The sequence below is a fragment of the Cannabis sativa genome, chromosome X, assembly GCF_029168945.1.
Source record: "Cannabis sativa cultivar Pink pepper isolate KNU-18-1 chromosome X, ASM2916894v1, whole genome shotgun sequence".
In the NCBI taxonomy this organism is placed as follows: Eukaryota; Viridiplantae; Streptophyta; class Magnoliopsida; order Rosales; family Cannabaceae; genus Cannabis; species Cannabis sativa.
Genome location: NC_083610.1, coordinates 70,203,084 through 70,229,370, shown reverse-complemented (window position 1 = coordinate 70,229,370; position 26,287 = coordinate 70,203,084). Strand labels below are relative to the sequence as shown.

General features: G+C 34.3%; 3 protein-coding genes across 9 annotated transcripts; 2 read left to right on the top strand and 1 right to left on the bottom strand.

Annotated features, from left to right (window-relative positions):
• Positions 1 to 235: 235 nt before the first annotated feature.
• LOC115722782 (probable prolyl 4-hydroxylase 3) lies at positions 236 to 4,440 on the top strand. The gene is made up of 8 exons (XM_030652100.2): positions 236 to 716; positions 825 to 909; positions 1,597 to 1,694; positions 1,796 to 1,893; positions 2,780 to 2,909; positions 3,010 to 3,197; positions 3,301 to 3,398; positions 4,185 to 4,440. Exons 1-7 carry the CDS (start codon positions 526 to 528, stop codon positions 3,372 to 3,374), a joined length of 864 nt encoding a protein of 287 aa, XP_030507960.1. The 5' UTR covers positions 236 to 525; the 3' UTR covers positions 3,375 to 3,398; positions 4,185 to 4,440.
• LOC115722758 (RNA pseudouridine synthase 2, chloroplastic) lies at positions 4,061 to 14,796 on the bottom strand. Of its 7 annotated transcripts, none has more exons than XR_004012844.2 (9): positions 14,297 to 14,791; positions 14,075 to 14,218; positions 13,330 to 13,554; positions 13,019 to 13,221; positions 12,693 to 12,771; positions 6,357 to 6,532; positions 6,148 to 6,250; positions 5,942 to 6,009; positions 4,061 to 4,555 (listed from the first exon to the last, which is right to left on the bottom strand). XR_004012844.2 is itself a non-coding variant. In XM_030652070.2 (8 exons), exons 1-8 carry the CDS (start codon positions 14,666 to 14,668, stop codon positions 5,998 to 6,000), a joined length of 1,314 nt encoding a protein of 437 aa, XP_030507930.1. In that variant the 5' UTR covers positions 14,669 to 14,791; the 3' UTR covers positions 5,770 to 5,997. The 7 variants fall into 7 exon arrangements, 4 of the variants coding, with proteins under 4 accessions (XP_030507930.1, XP_030507940.1, XP_060963181.1 ...); XR_004012848.2 differs by lacking the exon at positions 4,061 to 4,555 and adding an exon at positions 4,805 to 5,333 and having other exon boundaries at positions 14,297 to 14,792; XM_030652070.2 differs by lacking the exon at positions 4,061 to 4,555 and having other exon boundaries at positions 5,770 to 6,009.
• On the top strand, positions 7,056 to 7,460 carry LOC133032776 (NAC domain-containing protein 17-like). The gene is made up of 2 exons (XM_061107200.1): positions 7,056 to 7,185; positions 7,278 to 7,460. The coding sequence occupies exons 1-2, from the start codon at positions 7,132 to 7,134 to the stop codon at positions 7,458 to 7,460; spliced, it is 237 nt and encodes a 78-aa protein (XP_060963183.1). The 5' UTR covers positions 7,056 to 7,131.
• Positions 14,797 to 26,287: the final 11,491 nt, after the last annotated feature.

Sequence of the window (26,287 nt, the reverse complement as noted above, 5' to 3'; positions counted from 1 at the left end):
TCATGTCCTTTGAACTTTCATCCATATTAGAATTTTTTTACTAAAATTAGACAAAAGTCCTTAAATTTAACAATCTTAATAGTTCGGGAGAATTTTTAACAGTCAAAAAAATTCAGGAGACACGATTTAGTAAATATCAAACTTCAAGAAGAAAAATTACTAATTAGTCTTAACTAAAAGATTTTAAGAATAAGTGACTGTATTTTAAGAAATATTAATAGTCAACAATAGGAGTTTCCAGTTTGGTTGTAAACATGGTGCAGCACACAATACCACTAAACCAGGAGCCCTTTAATTTACGAAAAGGCCCATAATTAACGAACTGATTTGAGGAGCAAACTTGGTAATTAGCTCCTTTGCCCAACTTATAAATATTTGATTCCGCCCTCCCAACGACCCAAGAAAATATATCTGTCGGGAGTTGGGACTCTGTCAATTCGGTGCTGAGATTTATACAATTTCAATTGGGTTTCTTACTTATTTTCCAATCGAGCTTTACTGCCTTGGATTGGAGCTCCTTCAACAATGGCCAAGGGGCGTTATAATCGATTCAACGCTAGAAAATGGTCCAAGTTCACGCTCCTCTTCTCAGTTTTGTTCATGTTATCGCTTCTGCTTCTGATGCTTTTGGCTCTTGGAATAGTATCGCTTCCGGTCAGCTCCGATGATTCTCCGCCTAACGATCTCAGCTCTTTTAGGCGCAGAATTGTTGAGAGGTTCATAAGTATTTTCATGTTCGATTAGTATAGTAGTTGACCTTTTTCTGTTGTTAATGCGGACTAGATTAGATTGTAATTGATCGACATTTTGATTGAATTTATCAGAGCTGGTGGTCTGGGGAAGAGACGAGAGCAGTGGACTGAAGTTCTTTCTTGGGAGCCAAGAGCTTTCTTATATCATAATTTTTTGGTAAATTTCTCAATATTTATTTGTTTATTTCGTTGAATCAGGAGCTTGCTCTTCTTCTACCGAATATAGTTTCAGTTACATGTTTGAATGCAATCCTGGCGATTTCCTCGTCTTCTTAATCTGATCTGGTGTGGTTTTCTGAAATTAGGATTTGTTATTATCGAAAGGAATTGGCATTGATCTATTGATTTTTGTTTTATTGAACTACTCGATTGTGCATAACTACTCTCTTCTGTATTGATTTTATCTTAAATGAAATTTTCCACTCATTGCGTTCCGATCCATCGCCCTTGCTATTAGGAGTGAATACACTTCTTCCTTAATTATTTCATATAAAATTCAAATAATTTTAGCCAAAACAGTAGTGAATCGAATCTATTCTATAATATAAGTAGAATTCAAGTAACAGCACGTCAACAGCAACTGAATTTGGAAAGTTATTCATCCTTTTAAAACATTAAGACATGGTAGGCAATAAAGAACCTCTCATATCAACCAAAATTATGTCTGTTTTATCTCATCTTGTTGAAATTATCTCTTTCCAATTAGTTGTGAATTTATACCCTTCATTGTCTTATTTGGTGACCTCAGTTTTAAACTAGTATGTGTTTTTATTTTACTGGTTGTGCATTAAACGGATATTTTTTTTGCTCAATAATGTTAGTTCTTGAAATGATTTCGAAACAGTCGAAGGAGGAATGCGAATACTTGATTAGTATTGCTAAGCCACATATGGTAAAGTCGACAGTGGTTGATAGTAAAACTGGAAGGAGCAAAGATAGCAGGTTTGTGTTTACATCTTTATATTTCAACTTAGATATGAATTAGATGGATGAAGACCTAGGTGACATAGTTGTTGTTCTGTATGCATTAATACACTATGCAGGGTCCGCACCAGTTCAGGAATGTTTCTCAAGAGAGGGCGAGATAAGATAGTCAGAGATATAGAAAAAAGAATAGCTGACTTTACATTCATTCCAGTAGGTAGGAAAAAGAAAAACCACTTAATTTCCACATTTATGGGTGTCCATATGCACAAAATCCCAGTTCTTCTTTCTATTTTATTTTTAATTTTAATTTTTATGCTTAGCTTACTTAACAATTAGGTGAAAGTTTATGGTAGATCGTCGATTTGTGTGGCTATAGAAGTGCTCACACGTTTGCATAATCTACTTCAATTGTTTTTCTTCTTTTAAAACTTTTATGGTCTCTTAAACTTGGTAAAATGTCGTTGGTAGCTGGTACTAGAGCAGTTTTTGAGGTATAATGTCGCTGTTATAGGTTTGTGATGCAGATTATTAGTTCCACTAGAATTCTAAATTCGCATCTTCTAACTGATTTTTCTGTGTAGTATTGGAGTTCTTATGCACGTCACATATTTCTTCCTTGTTCTGTTATTTATATTTTCCATCATTTTTTTCTGATCCTCCTTGTTGTGGTAGATATGTGTTCAAGGCAATCTAGTTTCATATCAGGCAATTCTTTCGTGTAACATAATCAATGCAGTCAAAGTATAGAAAACATCATCACACAAAATAAAGGATAGATTGAAGAAAAACAATGCATTGTGATTACATACACGTTAAGTCATCATACTGGTTTAACTTTTTTTTTTCTCCCTCTCCTAAAAGAAAATGTGTTATTTAAAGTGTGGTTGAAGCAGTAATTTTATTTTCTTCAATATGATCCTTGCATCTTTATATTCGTTTTGTCATTTTTATTTTCTATAAATCTTAACGACGTTTTTCTATGTGTCTTTCGTTACGATTTTTCACTATTCTTTTTGATTAATAGTGTAATTATCTGTCTTTTGCACAGTAGTCTCTTAAGCATAAACATATCATATGTATGCTAACATTTGATTTTTCAGAGCATGGCGAAGGACTTCAAGTTCTCCACTATGAAGTCGGGCAAAAGTATGACGCACATTATGATTATTTCCTTGATGAGTTTAACACAAAAAATGGTGGCCAAAGGGTTGCAACTGTTTTGATGTATCTGTAAGATGCTAATTAATCTTTTCTCATGTTTAATGAATCTGCTAAAGCATTTAAACTTGTCTTGTTTTTCTAATGTTTTCTCTGCTGCAAACAAACGCAGGTCAGATGTTGAAGAAGGTGGCGAGACAGTATTTCCTGCTGCCCAGGGAAACTTCAGTTCTCAACCAAATTGGAATGACTTATCTGAATGTGCAAAAACAGGACTTTCAGTGAAACCGAGAATGGGCGACGCGTTACTATTTTGGAGTATGAGACCTGATGCAACTTTAGATCCTTCAAGTTTGCATGGTTAGCAACTAACTTTCAGAACTATTTTATTTATTTATTTGTCTAGAGGTGTTTTTTTTACAATATTTCTAATCGTTTTTCTTTTAACCATGTTTGTTGACAGGGGGATGCCCAGTGATTAATGGAAACAAGTGGTCTTCTACTAAGTGGCTGCATCTTGAAGAGTACAAAATATAAAAAGTAGCATAGCAAAGTAGAGAGGTACTTCTTTATACCTTATTCAACATGCAAACACGTCATTTCATATGGTTATGGGTTATTAATCAATTATCATCAAATTTCCCTTTCCAGTTCCACCATTATTCTTTATTACTAAGGTTTTTTTTTTTAGCTTGATCAATTTAATTGATTGAATTTCACGTTGGCACAAGTTTTTTAGATGAAGTTATTCGTGTAGTTTGACCCTATATGATTATGCATTCCTCTCTTTCTCTAAACATTTTTGTTTCATAGGCATCCTTACAAATTTGAAGCAAATCTAATGCATCTTTCTTTTTTCCCGAAAGCAATCTAATCCATCTTTAATAAAATTGTAACACTTATTTTTTCGGTGATTGAAAAATCAAATTCAAAACTTGAACTTAAGAAAATATTTACTTAAGACAGTACGTACAAGATTTGATGTTCCCATGGAAACTTCATTTTTATATCAAAAAACATTCGCAAAAAATAATATTATTAAAATGATGCTCCCATGGTTTAATGTCATAACAAAATTTAATTTATTTCCCAAACACAACACGCTATAACTTGTCTTTAGAAAATTTAATTCAAAAAAAAGAAAAAAAATTAACACGCATGTGCATTGTTTTGTCATCATGGAAGAAGCATCATCAGGATATCAATATTTTGACCTCAAAAAATTATGTACAAAAATCAATAAACAATTTATTTAATGATTACAAATTTGATGTTGATTTCATCAGGGATTTTTTCCTCAATGATAAATTATCTAATATTTGCTTCACATAAAATTATTACATGCAGGACATTCTTTTTTGAGGAGCCTGTACCAGTAACATTCATGCTTGGTCGATAAGATGCTGGTTTTTGTACAAATTCCATACAAAAAAAAAAAAAAAAAAAAAAAAAAAAAAACCGTCTCACCATAGTGTGCACAGTTCTTCTTTACTCTTTTTTAGTGTGAAAAGAATTTCTCCCTCGTTCTTATTCTTCTATACATAAATACATATATTCATCCTCTTATTAAATACTCAATCATATGTCTAAAATGTTATTCTTCTATTCAGTCTTTTTTTTCTAAAACCATGAGAATGAGGTGGCTCTAATGTTATTATCAATGACTTAAAACTACAACTTGGCTGAACTGAACTGAGAATGAGATCCAGGTATACCTCCTGCAGATCGAATACAGAATTAAAAATAAAATTTTTTTTTAGAAAATTTACACTAAGTACGTAAAATTGTACTTTTTTTAAACTTTTTTATGGACTTACGCTTTTTAAAAAGGAAAACAAAATTGTTTTCATATTGTCGCAATATTATACTATATTAACGCAACATAAAAACGTGTAAACATCTTTTAAAGAACAACCTAAAAACAACACTCTAAATTTTGATTGTTTTTGGGTATTTCATAAATAATCTTTTTTTTTTCTTCAAATGTAATAATTTAATTAGGTGTTTGCCGTTAGATCTTTCCAAAAAAAACATTGAATTAAATGTTGGTAATTGACCAGTTATAACCAAACCATCCAAAGAAGAAATATATTCACGCTTTTTTTGCATAGAAAGTTTTGGAAAAATCTATACACCACCTATTTGTCTCAACATATATTTCTGAGTGATTTCAGTGATAAAACTAATGTTCAAACAATTTATTTTTATCAAATATAATTATGTAATAATTAATTAGATGTTTGTGGGTATATCTTTTCAAAAAATAATAATAATAATAATAATCAAACGGTATTTGACCAATTACAATCAAAATACACATAATGATGTGGCAAACTTAGTAAACCATCCAATATATATAAATATTCAAACGTTTTTTGCATACAAAGTTTTTGAGAACTTAGTGAGTGATTCACTGCCAAAAGTAAAGTTCAAACCATCCATTTCGGTATATACTTGTGAGTGATTTCAATGCGAAAAGTATAGTTCAAACAATTCCTACCACGCACATAAAAGAAAAATAATCGCACGTTCAACAAAATATTTAATTTTTATTTTCAGCATTATAAATTATTTAAAATTTTAAAAAATTTACAAATAATCCTAAATAAATAAGACATAGTGTAATAAGAAAAAAAAAATAGGACAAAAAATTCTTTGGTTGTTGAAACAGAAAGAAACGTATTAAAACGACCCTACAAGGGTTATACTATAAAATTATCCAAAAAGTTTTTACCAATTTTAAAATTACTTCGCGGTAATACATCATATTTGCTTACATTCTTTAGAATAAGATTTTATGATTAAAATTCATTTATACGAACTAAATTATATACGAAGATCATATAGATATTTGTATGAAAAAAAATATTAATTTGGACCAAAATGAGATAAAAAAATCCAAATATTCATGAAATAAATATAATGAAAAATATTAAACTCTCAAAAAAAAATTACTTTTAATCGTAGATCTAACTGCAAATTACATTCAAGAATCAGAGATCTAATGGTTTTTGTAAAGATTAGCTCGAGAACAGCATGTTATCCATTGAATGATCATGTATAAATAATATCTGACAAATAATTGCTAAAGGAAAATTAATTACCTGATTCTTTTTCTGTTATGAATGAGATTTCAATTCATTAATAGACCAAACCATTCCTAAGCAGAAGGCTGCAGATCAAACACCAGCATGTTAAAAAAAGCGCACATGTGAAACACTCATTTATATTTCCAAGAACTTCATTTGACAACATTTTCATGTACAAGGCACGGCTAGCAATATCAGTGGCAGTTCCAATGAAGAAATACCTTAACTGTGCTAATTTTACGAAGTTGGCTCAATATCTTGGCAAAGTCCGGAGGAGGCTGGCATGTGAAATGTATAATTTTCCCTGTATATGGATGCTTAAACCTGCAAAACAAAATCATAAGCATTATTGCCACTGAGTTGAGTACCACTTTTATCAATCGGTATCAAAATGGAAAACCATGATGCAAACACATGTATATCATTTTACCCAAGAGCCAGAGCATGGAGACAGGGCCTTTCGAATCGCGAGACTAGCTTTAAGAGTTGACCATGAATGTCAGAGGGAGTTCTAGGCCGAAGCAGTGACAAAGCCATGCTCTTGGTCCCTCCATACACTTCATCACCTAACAAAGGAATTCCCAAGTACTTTGCATGTGCACGGATCTACTACAATAAATGGAGGATGAAATTGAGAATATAATGCAACAACAAAGACTTGCATTCATGTTTATTCTTATTTTTAACTGGAGGCAAGCAACTATTCTATTATGTAAAACAAAAAATTAGTTGATGCAAAACTTCCCAACACAACATAAAATATGCCTATTAGTTATAAACATAAGTATGCATACAGAACAGTAGAATTTGATAAAGGGTGTTGTATTATTATTGAAAGATAACCAAACTTCATTAATAGGCCAGAACCCAGATAAACAACAAAGACCATTAAGAGTAAATACAGAGTATTGTGCATAGTGAAAGCTAAATTATGAGCATTCCTAGGACAGTTCTCAAAAGAAATAGCAAAAAATATTTAAAATGAGCAATGTCAGCAAAAATACCAAAAGAATAGAGACCTCCATACCAAAAATGAGCAATGTGCATAGTAAAAGATAACTTAGCAAGTGGATAAAGGGTTATTCTATTGACACCCATTACTTTTTCACTTTCTCCAAATAAAGTTTATTTGGAAAAAAACTCTAGTCTTTAACAAAGGACATGCACCTCAAGCCTTTAGGCTCAAGGTGAGCACGGACTGGGTTATGCACGAATATACCTTGGACGAGGAGGAGCTTAAAAGGTGTCAGAATTTACAGGTATTAATTTGATTGATTTATTTAGTCCTTTGTTTTTGTATTTCATACATTTTGTAATGAGTATTCACTTGTTTTGTTTTTTGGTAATGCAGGACTACTATGCACTTTACAAAGTGTTTAAAAAAAGTGGTCTTGGGCCTAAAAATGGTGAGCAATATGGGGCACCTTTCAGGGAAGAAGAATGGAATGTTGATTGTCCAGATTTTAACAAGTCTGCCATTGTGGAAACTCCAGTGGAAAGAGTTGATGGGGCTCTGTCAAATGTTGAGAGTTAGGAGACAATAGTTGACAGTCAAAAATCTCTCTGATGAAATTGAAGAACTTTCGCAACAAATGACTGATGAGCCTTTGCTTGACTTCCAGATGTCATAGATTATGCTAACAACACCCCACCATAATCTCAGGTTTGTTATTGAGCTGACTTCCACTAATGCTATCCCTTATTTATTTTTCTTCTACTTAAATGATAAAATAATTGTTTGTTCTGAATTATTGGCTATTTAACTTTTATTGATATTATAATAAGAGCAACAAAACAAAGGATAAGGATTTGTTAACAAGGAAAATTAGCACAAGCCAAGGTTGTAGATAAAGAAAATTTTGAACAGGAATACTGACACAAGAACTTAATTTATTGAAATGTAACTTACTATTCCACTATTGGTTTAATAAATTGAACTAGTTAATTACTTTGAGCACAAGAAGTTGTAGTCTGTTAGCTTTTTATATATTCAGACACTGATAAATTTTATTTTATTTTGCAGGTTCTGAGCAACAATGATATGCAGAGTAATTTGGTGGACTCACTCAGCAAAGTTGGCCTGCACATTTCTCCCAGTATTCATGAACAGGAGGTTTACGTGCTACCTGTGGAAGACTTTATTGAGATGGATGACCTTTTCCATCTTGAAACTACTACAACAGATGCGGAGAAACCACTGGAGAACTTTCAGTTGAGGAGGTAGATGGATTATCTGAGTTGGACCTGTTTCATGATGCCACCATGTTTTTGAATGATATGGGAGTTGATGATGATTGATCAAGGATTTCACATCAATACGTTCATTCCCTATAGCAAAATGTGGTAAACTCATATCAGTATTGAAGAAATTCTGAACAAGGTTGCGAAGACGAGGCTGTTAGTCAGCTACATTTTGAAGTTGCAGATCAAAATAGTAATCTTTATTATTTACAAGGCTCAGACCAACATACAAGTCTGTTGCATTTAGAACGCGCAGGCCAAGTAAATAATCATATGTATTTAGAAGGTGCAGCCCAATGAATAATCTATAGTATCAAGATATTGCAAACCAGATGAACCATCAGTATCAGTTCCTGCCAGATAATCAAGAGAGAAGTGCCTATACTTCTGCAGAGTTTGATGCTGGCTGTTACCCTAATTCGTCTTCAGGTATAATGTTTGCAGATATTTTCTTTGCACAACTTCAAATGACTTAACACGTTAACTGAATTGTGTATTTGGTTGTTGAACACCATTCCTGTGGCACAAAATCTATGTGGAATTGGGATTTTGGGCCAACTTTAAAAAAGCCCTCTTCTAAAACAACTTCCCTTTTCACATGTATCATTGAATGGAACCTTTTAAGGAAAAAAAACATAGTATCTAAGAGAACTTTTGTTAGCTATATGATATTTGCATTGCTTAATTTTGTTAATTTTTGGTTTATTCTTTGTAATACTTCCACATTTTCATTGCAATCGACTCAAAACCAAAGTGGCAATGAAAATATTGGTAACAATAATTGATTCTCTTCTACTTTATGGTCATTTGTGGAATCCATACCTACTACTCCTGCCCTGCTGCCGAAAATGCATTGGTGAATCGAGCTTTTGAACGAATGTCCAGCTTTAGCAGGTTGAGAATCAATGCTGTTGTGAATGCAACAACCGTTCCCGTAGATAGTGATTCTGAAACCGTAAAGAGTTCACCCTGAAATAGAGTATTCATCTTGTTTCCTATTCTTGTGGTACTAATTGCCATTTCATGGGTTGTGCTTGAAACTGTGATACTATGGGGAAGTAGTAGTAGCAATATTAGTAGTATTGCTTCATGAAAATGTTTATATGGGGGGGGGGGGGGGGGACAATTTTGGCTGATATTGATCTTAAAATTAATGGGAAAATGTCAAAGGATAAGAGAGAGAGGCCACAGATTTATATATGAATTTTGACTGTAAGGGTCAACACGTTCGTATCGTGAATAGGGGTTATATATGTTTGATATATAAGAATATGAACGTGTTGACCCTTAGAGCCAAAATTCATCTATAAATCTGTGACCCCCCATCTCTCTCTCTTATTCTTTGACCTTTTTTCCATTAATTTTAAGATCAATATCAGCCAAAATTGCCCACCCCCCATATACACATTTTCATGAAGCAATACTACTAATATTGCTACTACTACTTCCCCATAGTGTCACAGCTCCAAGCACAACCCATAAAATGGCAATTAGTACCACAAGAATAGGAAACAAGATGAATACTCTATTTCAGGGTGAACTCTTTACGGTTTCAGAATCACTATCTACGGGAACGGTTGTTGCATTCACAACAGCATTGATTCTCAACCTGCTAAAGCTGGACATTCGTTCAAAAGCTCGATTCACCAATGCATTTTCGGCAGCAGGGGCAGGAGTAGTAGGTATGGACTCCACAAATGACCATAAAGTAGAAGAGAACCAACTATTGTTACCAATATTTTCATTGCCACTTTGGTTTTGAGTCGGTTGCAATAAAAATGTAGAAGTATCACAAACTACACCAAAGAATAAACCAAAAATTAACAAAATTAAACAATGTAAATATCATGTAGCTAACAAAAATTTTCTTGGATACCATGTTTTTTTTCTTAAAAGATTCCAATTATTGATACCAATGATACGTGAGAGAAGGGAAGTTGTTTTAGAAGAGGGCTTTTTTAAAGCTGGCCCGAAATCCCATTTCCACATAGATTTTGTGCCACCAGTGTTCAACAACCGAATACACAGCTCAGTTAACGTGTTAAGTTATTTTAAGCTGTGCAAAGAAAATATCTGCAAACATTATACCTGAAGACGAATTAGGGTAAGAGCCAGCATCAAACTCTGCAGAAGTAAAGGCACTTCTCTCTTGATTATCTGGCAGGAACTGATACTGATGGTTCATCTGATTTGCAATATCTTGATGCAGCAGATTATTCATTGGGTCTGTACCTTCTAAATACATATGTTTATTTACTTGGTCAGCGCCTTCTAAATGCAACAGACTTGTATGTTGGTTTGAGCCTTGTAAATAATAAAGATTACTATTTTGGTCTGCAACTTCAAAATGTAGCTGACTAACAGCCTCGTCTTCGCCAACTTGTTCAGAATTTCTTTGATACTGATACGAGTTTACCACATTTTGCTCTAGGGAATGAATGTATTGATGTGAACTCCTTGGCCGATCATCATCAACTCCCATATCATTCAAAAACATGGTGGCATCATGAAACAGGTCCAACTCAGATAACCCATTTACCTCCTCAACTAAAAGTTCTCCAGTGGTTTCTCCGCATCTGTTGTAGTAGGTTCCGGACCGAAAAGGTCATCCATCTCAATAAAGTCTTCCACAAATAGTACGTAAACCTCTTGTTCATGAATACTGGGAGAAATATGCAGGCCAACTTTGCTGAGTGAGTCCACCAAATTACTCTGCATATCATTGTTGCTCAGAACTTGCAAAATAAAATAAAATTTATCAGTGTCTGAATATATGAAAAGCTAACAGACTACAACTTCTTGTGCTCAAAGTAATTAACTAGTTCAATTTATTAAACCTCAATAGTGGAATAGTAAGTTACATTTCAATAAATTAAGTTCTTGTGTCAGTATTCCAGTTCAAAATTTTCTTTATCTACAACCTTGGCTTGTTATTTTATCATTTAAGTAGAAGAAAAATACATAAGGGATAGCATTAGTGGAAGTCAGCTCAATAACAAACTTGAGATTGTGGTGGAGTGTTGTTAGCATAATCTATGACATCTGGCAGGTCAAGCAAAGGCTCATCAGTCATTTGTTGCAAAAGCTCTTCAATTTCATTAGAGAGAGATTTTTGACTGTCAACTATTGTCTCCTGACTCTCAAAATTTGACAGAGCCCCATCAACTCTTTCCACTGGAGTTTCTACAATGGCAGACATGTTAAAATCTAGACAATCAACATTCCATTCTTCTTCCGTGAAAGGTGCCCCATATTGCTCACCATTTTTAGGCCCAAGACCACTTTTTTTAAACACTTTGCAAAGTGCATAGTAGTCATGCATCACCAAAAAACAAAACAAGTGAATACTCATTACAAAATGTATGAAATACAAAAACAAAGGACTAAATAAATCAATCAAATTAATACCTGTAAATTCTGGCACCTTTTAAGCTCCTCCTCGCCCAAGGTATATTCGTGCATATCCCAGTCCGTGCGCTCACCTTGAGCCTCAAGGCTTGAGGTGCATGTCCTTTGTAAAAGACTAGAGTCTTATTTAATAAACCCCTTGTCAAATTTCTTTACACACTTTTTTTATTTTAATTAAGCACTAAATTTCTCATTAATTAAAAAAAAGGGAATTTTTAGAAACACATTTTTCAGTTTTATTTACAATATTACAACATCAGTTTTTATTTACAAAAATACACTAACTCAACAAAAAGAAAGAAAACAACTGAAAAACAATAAAAAATCAATCTCGCCACAAATATAAATCAACTATAAAACAACAAAAAAAAATTAATCTCATGACAGTTATAATACAACTATAAATAAACAATAAAACAACCAAAAAAATAATTTATTATTTTTACTAAAGTACGCAATTTTGTAAATAAAAAGTTCAGAGCGTAAACATGAAATTTTTTTTGTATAAACGTATTTGTGTAATTTTTTTTTTCAAATTTTTAATCAATTATGTAAAAATTTCTTAAAAAAATTGAAGAAAAAAAATCATTTCTCAAACTTATACTTTTGACAAATTATTATATATCTTCAACAAACACAATGATAACACACATTGAGAAACACAATCATAGTTTATTTTGTACGAATTTAATTTTTTTAAATAGATACCTTAATTTTATATAGTATTATTTCTAAATGAATGAGGAGAGTTAAGATATAATGTTTATTATTATGTGTGAGAGTGTGTATGCCAATAATATATATGGAAATAAACAATTAATTAGAAGTGACTGAAAAGAGGAAAAACAATTGTGCCAATAGAACCACCATTTGACGAAGCATACAAAGTTAATTTCCATCTAGTGAAAGACAACCACGTGATGAAGAAGCTATGCCTACTGCGCCATTGTAAACAGTCATTCTTTTACAATTTGGGTACAGAACAGAAATTCCATATGCTACTACAGAAATCTGATATATCAGTTAGCGACAAGTGTCTAGGTACAAGGTTTCAGTTGACAATGAATGAGCAGGTATCATTATAAACTAAATGTATACAGCTAAGTTCTATGGGTACCTGATGAGTGCGACCAGTTTCTAATCTCCACTCAACCAATGCAGAGCCACCACCAGCTAGTATTTCAATTACTTTATACCTGCAAATGTTCAATCAGCTCTGAAAAATGTAACATAACCTGAAAATATTTGACATCCACAAATGACATCTGAGTAGCACACTTTTTTTAATGAAGTATGTGGATAACATAAAATCTTCTGAAATTGTTAAATGAATTCCTGAATGAAAATACATTCATTTAATACATACAATACCCACTACCCAGGATAAACAAACACTTTATAATACACCAAGAAAATAATAGAATGATGGAGAACATAAATCACCTACTAGCAGCATGCCGAGCCTGTTTACTATTACTTGCTCCTGGTATTGCAGCCATTCGAATTCTGTTATTTGAATCACGACCAATTGGAACCTCAATGCGTCCAGAAAGTTGGGAGGGAACTCCAGATGTAAGACTAATGTATACTCTCTGGATAGTGTGTAGCTTGAATTGATCAGATAAATGCGCATGAGAGTGTTCGTCCTGCCATACAAAGCATAAAGAATAAAAAGTAAGTCACAACCGCAAAAGTTCATGGCAGGTTTCACTTAAAACAATAGGCATCCATGACTTGGTTTGCTGAATCATCACCTTTGCAACTACAAGCAAACCACTAGTGCCTTTGTCCAATCTATGCACAATTCCAGGACGGACCGATGCTTCAGATGTGGCGTGATCCCCAGAGGTGTTTTTAAGCTCATCATCATCATCAGATAGAAATTCCTGGTTTGAATATTCAACTATTGGAAGCGAGCAATGATGAAGAATTCCATTCACTAGTGTGCCTGTAGGATTGCCCGGTGCTGGATGAACAACCTAAACCATAATGCAGAAACGTTATTCAAAACTTTTATTCACCTAAAAGTATATGAGTTTACGAAATTTAATCAAATTTGTTAGAAAAATGTAGGTTATGACAAAATCATTTGATTATTTTAGCTAATTGAAGCAAACCAAAATTCAGTTTTTGGGTACATTTTTTTAATTCTCAAATGATATATTATATAGAGCTATATCATAACAGAATTTAAAACTTCTGTCTCCGAGATTAAGAAAAGGAAAATATAGTCGAACTTCAAAATAAATTTTAACCCGCAAAAATTCTTGGCATTTTTTTTCCCTCCAATCACACAAACCTAGGAATTACTATATGATCTAAACATTGGATGAGACTGAACAAACTTCTACCATCATTTATTTTTAAATCCAAATATATTGCCATATTTAGTAGTATATACGTAAATACACACACACATATATACATATCAAATTATATATATATAAAGGGAAATGCGTATATTAGAATGACTGAAAACTGAATACTGGCAGACCATACCATGTGTGGAGGTTTGTTAACAACTAGTACACTATCGTCTTCATAAACAATATCCAGAGGAATGTCTTCAGCTTCGGCCTTCAGAGGTCGTAACTCAGAAATTTCGCAATTGATTTCGTCGCCAGCTTTCACATTGTAAGAAACCTAAAATTACTCCGGCGAACAAAGAATAAGCGAGAGAAAACAAAAAAGAAGTGAATCTCAACAAAAGAGCGGAGTTACCTTATCGACGACCTGTCCATTAACCCTAACAAGCCCCAACCGGATACTAGACTGGACACGAGCTCTACTTATTCCGCTAACGCGTGAAGAGATCCAGGAATCGAGCCTAACTTTAACAGAATCGATCGGCACCGTCTCCTCCAATCGCACACCGGAGAAATTAGAGAGAACTCCGGCAAAAGCGTCGTCGCTGGCGTGGGATAGTGAAGGAGCGGAAAAGCTGGAAAGGAGCCTGAGGGTGATCGGAAACCTAGAAGCAGAGAGAGAAGAAGAAGAAGGGAATGTGGGTTTAGGAGTAGGGAAGATAGAAAGGAGAGAAGGAGAAATGAGAAAAGGTTTTGCAGAAGAAGTAAAAGCAGTGAGCCACTGCATTTTAACAGATTTAATTTAAAGAGGGAAGTTATTTATCAACAAATCATTCTCTCTTTTATATTCGAAGGAAGATCACTGCTTGTGTAAAGCCTCATCCATCTTCTCATACCATTCTTTAAAATGTTAAAATTTAAAAATATAATATTTCATTTGATCACTTTTCTACATTAGCTCAAATTTTTGCACATGTAAACTATTAAATTTAAAATATCATCCCATTAACTCACCTTAAACGATTGATTTATGTGTACACTATTATACACATAACACGTTTATATTAGTACACTTAATATTATTATTTTAAAATTATTTTCAAAATTCATTTGAAAATTAAATAAAATAATAAAAATAAAAAATATTATAAATTTTAAAATAATTTTATATTTTTTAAATAATAATATTAGGTATACTAATATAAATGTGACGTATGTAAAAAAGTAAACGCATAAGCAGTCTATATTGGTAGTTAACTGTAAAAAATAAATAATACTTTAAATTTGCTAACAGTTTAATAGTTTGGAGAGTTTTACCGTCAAGATTTGAGTTTAAGTACAGTGATAATTGAGAGGATTTAGCAGCAAAATACTCTTTTGGCACCTTTTTATAGGGGTGTACATCAGTCAGTTTTGTCGATTTATGATATATTTCATTCAATCCAATGTAAAAGATTGGGTTATAAAAAATCTAAGTGCAACCCGCTCAATTAAAAAAAATAATAACTTGTCCAATATAATTGGTCGGTTTGGTCGGGTTAACCTATCCAAACCGACCACTAATATTTTTTTAAATTTTTTTTAATTTTTACATTCAATTGTTATATTTTAGTTAATTATAATAGTGAGACAATATAGATTGAATTCAAAGTTCAAATCAACCACTATAAAAAAAAATATATTAGTTTAAATTTTATATACAATAAAAACATATAAATATATATATTAAACCCTCTTAATCGAGTTAGTTGGTATTATTTTTAACATACCCAATATAAAGATTGGGCAGGTTATATTTCGTCGATTTTTCGATTATATTTTTCGTCGGGTTATCTCGATTTAGTTTGGGTGGGTTATTCTAATTGAACAGTTTATAAAAGTTTATGTTCAAGCCCACTTTTTTACTTCTAAAAATACTCTAATGATATAGCACATTTCAAGAATTATAATTTTATTTACTATAATTTTTTATTAAGAAACAGATAGTATCAATGTCATTGTATTGTATGACATTAATACAAATTTTTAGAATGACATTCATTTCTCTCCAATAGTATAGCACTATCATATTTTGCCAATTAACATGTTCGCCTCAACAAATTCTTCAAAATTTAATCAAAATACGATTAGACGGAATTATTTTAAATATTTTTATAGTTTTTTATTTACAAAATATACAAACTATTGATGTTTTTAAGTTATTTTATTTTAACTATATAATCTTGTTGTCTTTTTGTTATTATATGCTGTTTTAATGGTTTTTTTTTAAAAAAATAAAATAAAGAAAAACTTTTCATTCAAAACAACCACTGAACAATACACACTGCACAGCAATTAGTATATCATTCTCTTTTTTTTAGTTAGCTTGAAGTATTACAAAATGAAATTCTAACTTTAACAATTATTTTAATTTGCCTACTTGAACTAGTAACAGAACAACAAAAACTTTCAAAAACAGAACGATTTTAATTAAGCCAAACACAATACACAACAACAACCGGCACCATTATATAAATCGTTGGAACAATTCCTTTGGGCATCTTAACTAACTAATACTACAAATATTCGAATTCGCGACGGTCTTGAAAACGATTTTTTTTTGGGACCGTTGCTAAAAAAATTATGCAACTGCTTAAAACCATTGGGAAAAATAAGTATTCCCGACAGTTTTGAACATTAGCTACAACAATAGGCGACGATTATTATTAAAACACGAAAATTAAAAAAATGGGTATACCCAATCGAGGAACATTGATAATTAGTTGAGGAAGCTCTCAGGCCAATCACAACTACCAAACCAATTGTGAACCTCTTGTAATAACTTCCTCATGAAAGTACAATAAAAAAAATGTGAGAATGAGTTCGTATATCAAATTACAAACCAGGCAGAGATATGAATCCAAACTCAAAAACTTAGCAAACTTATCATAGGTTAAGAGATAGCTATTTATAGCTTTCCATAAAATAAAACAATATTTAAGAAATGCCAAATCAATCTATAGTAGCTCACCTTAGCCTCGAGAATGAGGGACAAATAAAAACCTTTCACTGTTGTTAAAAATTAGATCTCACGGTAACCTTTATTATTACAGTTTTACAGATGAAGTGAAAATACAAATAAAGACAAACAGAAAACAGATCCTAGTTGGCTTCGCCTCTAGTGGATCAAGATCTGGTTGTTAGTTACAACCGAAGTTGTAACTAACTTCCAGATCTATGATCAACCCTAAAACTACAAGTATAAAAGGGACACTAGATCATACCAGATCTCTAAGTTAAGAGATACCAGAAACTTGAACCCTAGATTGCAAGATCTGAAGGCTTCAGCTCCAAATCTCAGTAGTCGATGTTCATGCAAAGAAAAGAAAAATGTTAGAAAGTAAGAACCCAGAAAATACAGAGAGATAAACACATAGAAAAGAAAAGAGAGCAAATCTGAAATACCAGTCAAAGTATTGTGACTTGGATTTCTCACCTTTGTATCAAACTTCATCAAAATAGTGCAGATCCGCGTATCGTGCGAGCGAGCTCAAGAGGACGTACCCCTGGTTTAGGGCGAACCTCTATAAACTCTGGTGTTATTTTTCTAACCCTAACCTAACAAATTTATGCTTGATATTTGCATGTGTGTGTTGTGTGGTGTTTTGGGAAGGTTTCTGGGTAAGATCGATCAACAGATCGAGAAGGATCTCTGGTTCTAGGGTTTGAGAACCAGAGAGAAGGCAGAGAGAAAAGAGAGAGAGTTGTGAAATTCTCGAATGTTCGAATGAACAAATGAGCTAGGGTTAGCTCTGATTGAACTCACTTTTGTTCAATCCAGAACGACAAATCGTTTGGTTTAAACGATTTGTCGTGTGATCAAGAACGACAAGTTTCCATTGTCGTGCAGGCTAAACGACCAAGGTTTCGTGGTCGTTGACTGAGGTTCAAATTGACTTTTTCTGGGACAATTTTGTCCCTGTCGTTTTGACTTGTTTCTTGAGTGGTGTAGGGTAAACTTGGGATTTCACCAAGTAAAATTCCTACAGTGGTATCAGAGCTTTGGTCCAAGCTTAAATCAACTCAAGAAAGAATCAAGAAAGTGATCAAGACTGGGAGAAGAAGAAGAAACACAACAAGAAGTTGTGGACAGTGGGAAACCTGTGGAAATTCCACAAACTGATAATAAACAAATCTTTCTAAACTCAACTCAATTTAATTTTGATTTTTCTAACATGAGCAATATCAAAGTTGACATTGATCGTTTTGATGGATCTGGTGATTACAGGATCTGGAGGAGAAAGATCAGATCCCTGCTGGCTCAACAGAAACTACTTAGGGTTCTTGAAGACCCTATTGAATGGCCAGAAAACACTTCAAAGATTCAACAAGAAGAGCTTGTTGGAAACGACACTGGAATCATAATTTTCAACCTTTCTGATGCCATTATCAGATTGGTTGATAAAGAAGAAACACCAGCTAAAATTTGGAAGAAACTTGAAGAGCAGTTTCAACAAAAATCCCTAACTAACAAGATCTACCTAAAAGAAAGGATCTTTGGGTTTAAGATGAGTCACACTAAAACCCTAGATCAGAATCTTGATGAGTTTCTCAGAATGCACATTGAATTGGCTAATTCAGGAGAGAATGAAGCTCTAAGTGATGAAAATCAGGCAATAATCATTTTGAATTCATTGCCTGATTCATACAGAGAGGTAAAGACAGCAATCAAGTATGGAAGGACTTCAATCACACTTGATGAAGTCATATCAGCCCTAAAATCTAAAGACTTAGAAATGAAGAGTGAAAAATCCAATTCTGGACATGGTGAAATGAACCTAAGCAGGGGAAGGCCATCTCACAAGAAATCCTACCAGAACAGGGGTAGAAGTAATAGTGCACATCATCATAGAAACTCAAACAAAGGGAAGAGTAGATCACCATCAAGAGATTCTGGTGATTCTACAGGGTGTTTCTATTGTGGAAAACCTGGACACTACAAGAAAGACTGCTATTTCTATAACAACAAATACAAGAACAAGAAAGGTGGAAAGTTTCCAGAAAGATCAGATCAAAACAGACAGCAAAATGACAAGCAACAAGAAGCAAACTACTCAGATGGCTATGATAGTGGTGAAGTCTATGTTGCATCTACATCTTTCAAAGATGACTGGATTTTGGATTCAGGGTGTACCTTTCACATGACAAACTCTAGGGAAATCCTAACTGATTACAGAAATTCTAATGGTGGCAAAGTAATTCTGGGAAATAACAACACATGCAATATAGAAGGTTCAGGTAGTGTAAATTTTAAAATGTTTGATGGGATTGTCAGAACCCTAACTGGTGTAAGGTATGTACCTAATCTTGCTAGAAATTTAATTTCTATAAGTGTTCTAGATGACATGGGTATTGTTAGCAAAATTGAAGCAGGTTCAATAAAGCTAAGTAAGGGTGCTATGACTATAATCAAAGGCCACAAACATGAAGGGTTATACTACTTAGATGGAGAACCAGTGACTCACTGCAACAATGCAACAAGAATCCGAAGACCTAAAAGTCGTCCTATGGCACGCATACAGGGCATATCAGTGAGAAAGGCCTACAGATCATGAGTGATCAAAGGCTACTGGGTAAGGACAGAGTAAGTAAAGTGGATTTCTGTGAATCCTGTGTCCTAGGTAAGCATCATAGGTTAAAGTTTAAAACTGGTATTCACAAAACTAAGCACATATTGGAGTATGTTCACTCTGATCTTTGGGGACCAGAGAAAACTCCAACACATGGTGGAAATGTGTATTTTATGTCTATTGTTGATGACCATTCTAGAAAAGTTTGGGTATTTTTACTTAAACATAAAAATGAGGCTTTATCTAAATTCATACAATGGAAAACCCTAATGGAAAATTTAACTAATCAAAGGGTTAAAACCCTAAGAATCGACAATGGCTTAGAGTTTTGCGTTGATGAATTTAACGGGTATTGTGGCTCGTTGGAATTCAAAGGCACGAAGCTGTGAGAATTACTCCTCAACGAATGGGGTAGGTGAGAGAATGAATAGGACCTTGATGAACAAGGTTCGGATGCCTATTATTACAATCTGGGCTTACTTAAGGATTTTGGGGAGAGGCTGTGTTAACGACGAGCCTACACAGTGAACGAAGCCCATCCAGTGCCATTGAATTCAAGACACCAGAGGAGATCTGGTCAGGTAAGCCCCCTGATCTCTCAAACTTAAGAGTATTTGGATGTGCAGCCTATGCACATCAAAGTGTAGGTAAGTTAGAGCCTAGAGCTCTAAAATGTGTGTTCCTAGGTTATCTGAAGGTACTAAAGGCTACAGATTATGGGTAAGAGAGAAACGAAGGTTTTAAAACCATAAACAGAGTAGAGATGTTGTTTTTAAGGAAGATTTATTCCCTTGTATTACTAATAATAATGCAATATCTAGTCCTACTCTAGACACTAACCCCGCAGCACATCCGTGGACATGCAAACAAGGAACACTCACCTAATACTGTTCGGGTGGAACCGAACGGGTGGAAAATACTCGGGGAGATGAAAACTTGGAAGGAAATGACCAAGTTCAGATGACAACATTCGGGTGGAACCTATTACGAAGAAGGACAAGAAAATGAGGCAATACAAGATTACCAACCGGCCGGAGACGTAACTAGAAGTGGTTCCTAGACCTACACAGAGATTCAGCTTCACAGCTTGGGAAGAAGTGCTAGCCTATGCATTTTTCTGTGCTATGGGAGTGGAAATGACAGAACCTAAGTCCTATGAAGAAGCCATGACTGATAAAGATGCCAAGAAATGGTCCAAGGCAATGGACACAGAGATGGAATCTCTGAGAAAGAACAAAACCTGGATACTAGTGAAGAAACCTAAAGGGAAGAGCATAGTTTCATGCAAGTGGCTTTTCAAACACAAAGAAGGACTCACTGAGACAGATCCTAAGAAGTTTAAGGCAAGACTAGTGGCTAAGGGATTTACACAGAAAGAAGGGATAGATTTTAATGAGATATTCTCACCTGTGGCTAAGTATAAAACCATCAGAATTATACTTACCATAGCTACTCAATTTGACCTAGAAGTTGATCAAATGGATGTAACTACTGCATTTCTACATGGGGAACATGGGACACTAAGGCTACATCAGAAAAACTACATCAAGAAAGTCTTAGAGAATTTCTCTATGACTAATGCAAAGCAAACTAAGCAACCTATGACTAATCAGTACTACCTAAGCAAGCGAATGTCCTAAAACTACATCGGAGAAAGAATCTATGAGTGAAGTGCCTTATTCTAGTGCGGTGGGATCTGATGTACCTAATGGTAAGCACGGACACTTCGACTTAGCCTATGCCATTAGTGTACTAAGTAAGTACATGTCTAACCCTGTAAACAACATGCAGGGAGGCTATGAAATGGTTACTAAGATACTTACTGGGATCTACAGAAATGGGATTAAACTACAAAAGAAGGGACAACTACAGAATGATCACTGGATACAGTGATGCAGACTATGCAGGTGACAGAGATAGTAGAAAATCTACCTCTGCCTATTTCTTTACACTATGGGGAAATTGTATCGTTGGAAAGTACAAGCTATGACACTGTTGTAGCATTATCTACAACGAAGTCGAGTATGTAGCTGTTACAGAGGCTATTAAAGAAGCCATCTGGCTTAAAGGATTACTAGATGAACTTAAACTCCTAGATGAAGAACCTACAATCTATTCAGACAGCCAAAGTTGTATCCACTTGTGTAAGAATCCTGTCTTTCATGACAGAACCAAACATGTGGAAATAAAGTATCACTTTATACGAGATAAAGTGACACAGAAAGTTGTACAGATAGAGAAAGTTCCCACTGAAGAGAATCCTTCTGATATCGGTACTAAAGTGCTACCCTTAACCAAGTTCAAGCACTGCTTGGACTTGTTAGGGGTTGGTAATAGTAGATGACCATTACCACTATGAGCTAAGACCCTTGAGGACGAAGAACTGTGATAATAAACATTACAGTTGAGATCTAAGGTGGAAATTGTTAAAAATTAGATCTCACGGTAACCTTTATTATTACAGTTTTACAGATGAAGTGAAAATACAAATAAAGACAAACAGAAAACAGATCCTAGGTGGCTTCGCCTCTAGTGGATCAAGATCTGGTTGTTAGTTACAACCGAAGTTGTAACTAACTTCCAGATCTATGATCAACCCTAAAACTACAAGTATAAAAGGGACACTAGATCATACCAGATCTCTAAGTTAAGAGATACCAGAAACTTGAACCCTAGATTGCAAGATCTGAAGGCTTCAGCTCCAAATCTCAGTAGTCGATGTTCATGCAAAGAAAAGAAAAATGTTAGAAAGTAAGAACCCAGAAAATACAGAGAGATAAACACATAGAAAAGAAAAGAGAGCAAATCTGAAATACCAGTCAAAGTATTGTGACTTGGATTTCTCACCTTTGTATCAAACTTCATCAAAATAGTGCAGATCTGCAGATCGTCTTCAAGGCGAGCTCAAGAGGACGTACCCCTGGTTTAGGGCGAACCTCTATAAACTCTGGTGTTATTTTTCTAACCCTAACCTAACAAATTTATGCTTGATATTTGCATGTGTGTGTTGTGTGGTGTTTTGGGAAGGTTTCTGGGTAAGATCGATCAATAGATCGAGAAGGATCTCTGGTTCTAGGGTTTGAGAACCAGAGAGAAGGCAGAGAGAAAAGAGAGAGAGTTGAGAAATTCTCGAATGTTCGAATGAACAAATGAGCTAGGGTTAGCTCTGATTGAACTCACTTTTGTTCAATCCAGAACGACAAATCGTTTGGTTTAAACGATTTGTCGTGTGATCAAGAACGACAAGTTTCCATTGTCGTGCAGGCTAAACGACCAAGGTTTCGTGGTCGTTGACTGAGGTTCAAATTGACTTTTTCTGGGACAATTTTGTCCCTGTCGTTTTGACTTGTTTCTTGAGTGGTGTAGGGTAAACTTGGGATTTCACCAAGTAAAATTCCTACAACTGTAAATCTCCCCGAACTACCAACCACTAATGAAGCCTACAAATCAATTTTGCTTCTCAATTTGACAAGTTTTTTGAAATACCTGCTAAAGTCATTACTAGAAGAAAGCTGCCAAAAATCCCCATCTTTTATATAAATATCATTACCATCGAACCTAAGCACCCACTGTACAACTGGCATGCTTGCTCCGTTCGAGATCCCAAACTCGTCGCCACCCTTTGATTGAAACTTAGAAGCTATTTGAGAACCTGCTATGCCCAGTCCGCCCAAAGCTTAGTGCCATTGTCGCCCAAAGATCTGCGTTCAGATCTCGTCATTGTTGTTAGCCCCGCCGCTCGTCGTCGACGAGATCTAATCAGATTTGCCACTTTTCTCTCTCCCCGTAAGATTTATTCGTCTATAGCCATCCCCATTGTCGAAGCATCACCTCGCAATGATTTCGATCTCAGCATTTTCGAAGTCAGATGAGTGAGAGGCGGAGAAGGAGAGAAGATGATGAAAAATATTAAAGTTTTTATTTATTTTTTAAATTGTTTTAATTTTTAAATAATTTATTTTAGGTTTTTTATAATTTCAAATTATTTTAAATGAAAAATATCATAAGGACAATAATTTATCGATACGTTGTATTTTTAATTAGTAAACAGATCTGTTAAAAAAGAAGATTAACAGACTTACGAAAATAGTGAATGTTTGGGGGAAAAAATCAAATTTGGAAATAAAAGGCCCACGTTAAAAGGCCCATCAACATAAATACATCTAGGCCCAAGAATATAAAGGGAGGCCCAACTCGGTATAAGCAAGCTATTGATCCTAGTTGCCAATCCATAAGGGAGCACTACGGACAAAAAGAAGGAAAACGGTAAACGATAATAAACAAGTAAAGAGAGCGCCGACAGAAACAGAAGGAAGAACGGGAGGGAATACGTAATCGACGGATCGAAGATCAACTATAAGTGAAATAATAGACCAAAACCCGATGAGGCACCCAGATACCTTGCCGACGGAGGAAGTACCTGAAACACAACAAAAGGGGGACCGAGGTAACACTACCGACGGAATAAAAGCCCCCGACGGAGGAGAACTCGGATCCCCTCAGACGAGAACCCCGACAAAAATAGGGGGCCTAGAGCATAAAGTAAGAAATTGATAATTTCAAGAATGTGATGCCGATGGACACGACACCGTTGGATTTAGGGAGAATAATAGCATTAAAACCCACTAAAGGCACAGACACGTGTAACACGGGAGTTATTTATTAGAATACAAACACGTGGCAGGGGGCAATAAGAATAAAAGAACGAGAACACGTGTCAATAAGGGAATAGGTAGATGATAGATAACCCATGCAATCAAAAAGACGTAGGGGATAAATAGAAAAAGATCACGTAAAAGAGAGGGGATTAGGAACTGGAAAAAGAAAGACCCCCAAAAAGAAATCTTGACTGTTTTCGACCAAAAACAGTTTGGCGCCGTCTGTGGGAACCTTTTTCTTTTTCTCAGTAAAAGAACCTTTTCGTAAGATAATCAATCAAAGATATGGCAAATGAACAGGAGGATCTCACCCCTCAAAACAACCCAGATAACGTCCTTAGAACACCAGCATACAACTTAATAACATGAACCAAACTAAAACAAGAATTTTAGTAATATATAAATTAATATGAATTAATTGTGAGAAACCTAGTTAGTTACATTGTATAAGTAGTAACGAGTTATAATTAGTTACTAAATACTGAATTTTTTTTAGATAGAATATTTGTTATGGATAAATCATGGATGCGTGAGGAGAGAAACACACTGCAATTTCAAGTAGGGTTCAATGCATTTTTAGAGTTTGCCTTAAAGAACTCTAAAAATCCTGAACGTATTCATTGTCCGTGTGTAGATTATTGTAATGGATCTAAAAGAAATATTACAATGATTAAGGACCATGTGTATTTACGAGGTTTTAATAGAAGTTATACTACTTGGTATTGGCATGGCAAACATTTAGCTAATGATCCATATCCATTAGGAAAGCGGGGGTAGATGATATCGAGGGTAATAATTTTGATAGTCATCCATTGGACTTGCTTAACGAAGCAAACACAGAATTTCTTAATGATCCTGAAAAATTCGATAATTTTCTTAGCGATGCTGATAAACCCCTGTTCGATGGTTGTAAAAAACTAAGATTACCAATAATGGTAAAGTTTTACAACATCAAAGCAGAGAATAGAGTGAGCGATAAATATTTTACTCAATTTTTAGCTGCTTTTAAAGATATCTTACCATTTGACAACTGCTTCCCGGAATCTACATATGAAGTGAAAAAAACTTTAAATTCTATAGGATTGAAGTATAAAAAAATTCATGCATGTTCGAACGATTGCATTTTATATCGTAAGGAATATGCAGACATGGATTATTGCCCGACTTATGGTTTATCATGCCATAAAGTAAACAAGAGTAAGGAGGATAGGAAAGTTATCCCCCAAAAAGTGATATGGTGCATGCCTTTGATTCCGCGACTGAAACGATTATATCGTAGTGCAAAACATTCTGAAAATTTGATTTGGCATGAGACCAAGATAGTTAAAAATGGAAAACTAAGACATCCTGTAAATTTTCAAGCTTGGAAAAAAGTAAACTACATAAATCCTGAATTCAAATCTGAACCAAGACACATTCGCCTCGGTCTGTCTGCGGATGAAGTAAATTCACATAGATCTCTAAGTAGTCGTCATAGTTCATGGCTTGTCTTCCTTGTTATGTACAATCTTCCTCCCTAGTTAGTGATGAAGAGGAAAATTAATATGCTTTTTTTAATGATATTAGGCCCGCAACAACTCGGGCATAATATCGATGTATATTTGGAACCATTGATTGACGATTTAATAGAATTGTATGAGAATGGTGTTCAGGCTTATGATGGTTTTTACAAAAATATTCTTTAATCTTAAAGAAGTGTTATTGCGGACTGTCAGTGATTTTCCAGCTTACAGTAATTTATCAAACGAAGGTTGTCAGAGTTGTTGCATTAACACATGGGCTCGTCGCTTGGAAAATGGACACAAGATGTGTTATATGGGTCACAGACGGTACTTGCGTACAAATCATCCTGATAGATGGAAGAAGAAAGCATTCGATGGTACTGAAGAGGGAGATATGGCTCCTTTGCCACTGTCAGGGGAATAAATTCTCCAACAAAGAGAACTTGTAGATTTTAAGTATGGAAAGACGCAAAAAAATAAAAAAAAAATGGTTATTTTCAAAGAAAGTCAATCTTTTTTCGTCTTCCATATTGGAAAAGTTACTTGTTCGACATTGTTTGGATGTCATGCATATTGAAAAAAATGTGTGTGAGAGTATTATCGGTACCTTACTTGATATTCCCGGGAAAACTAAGGA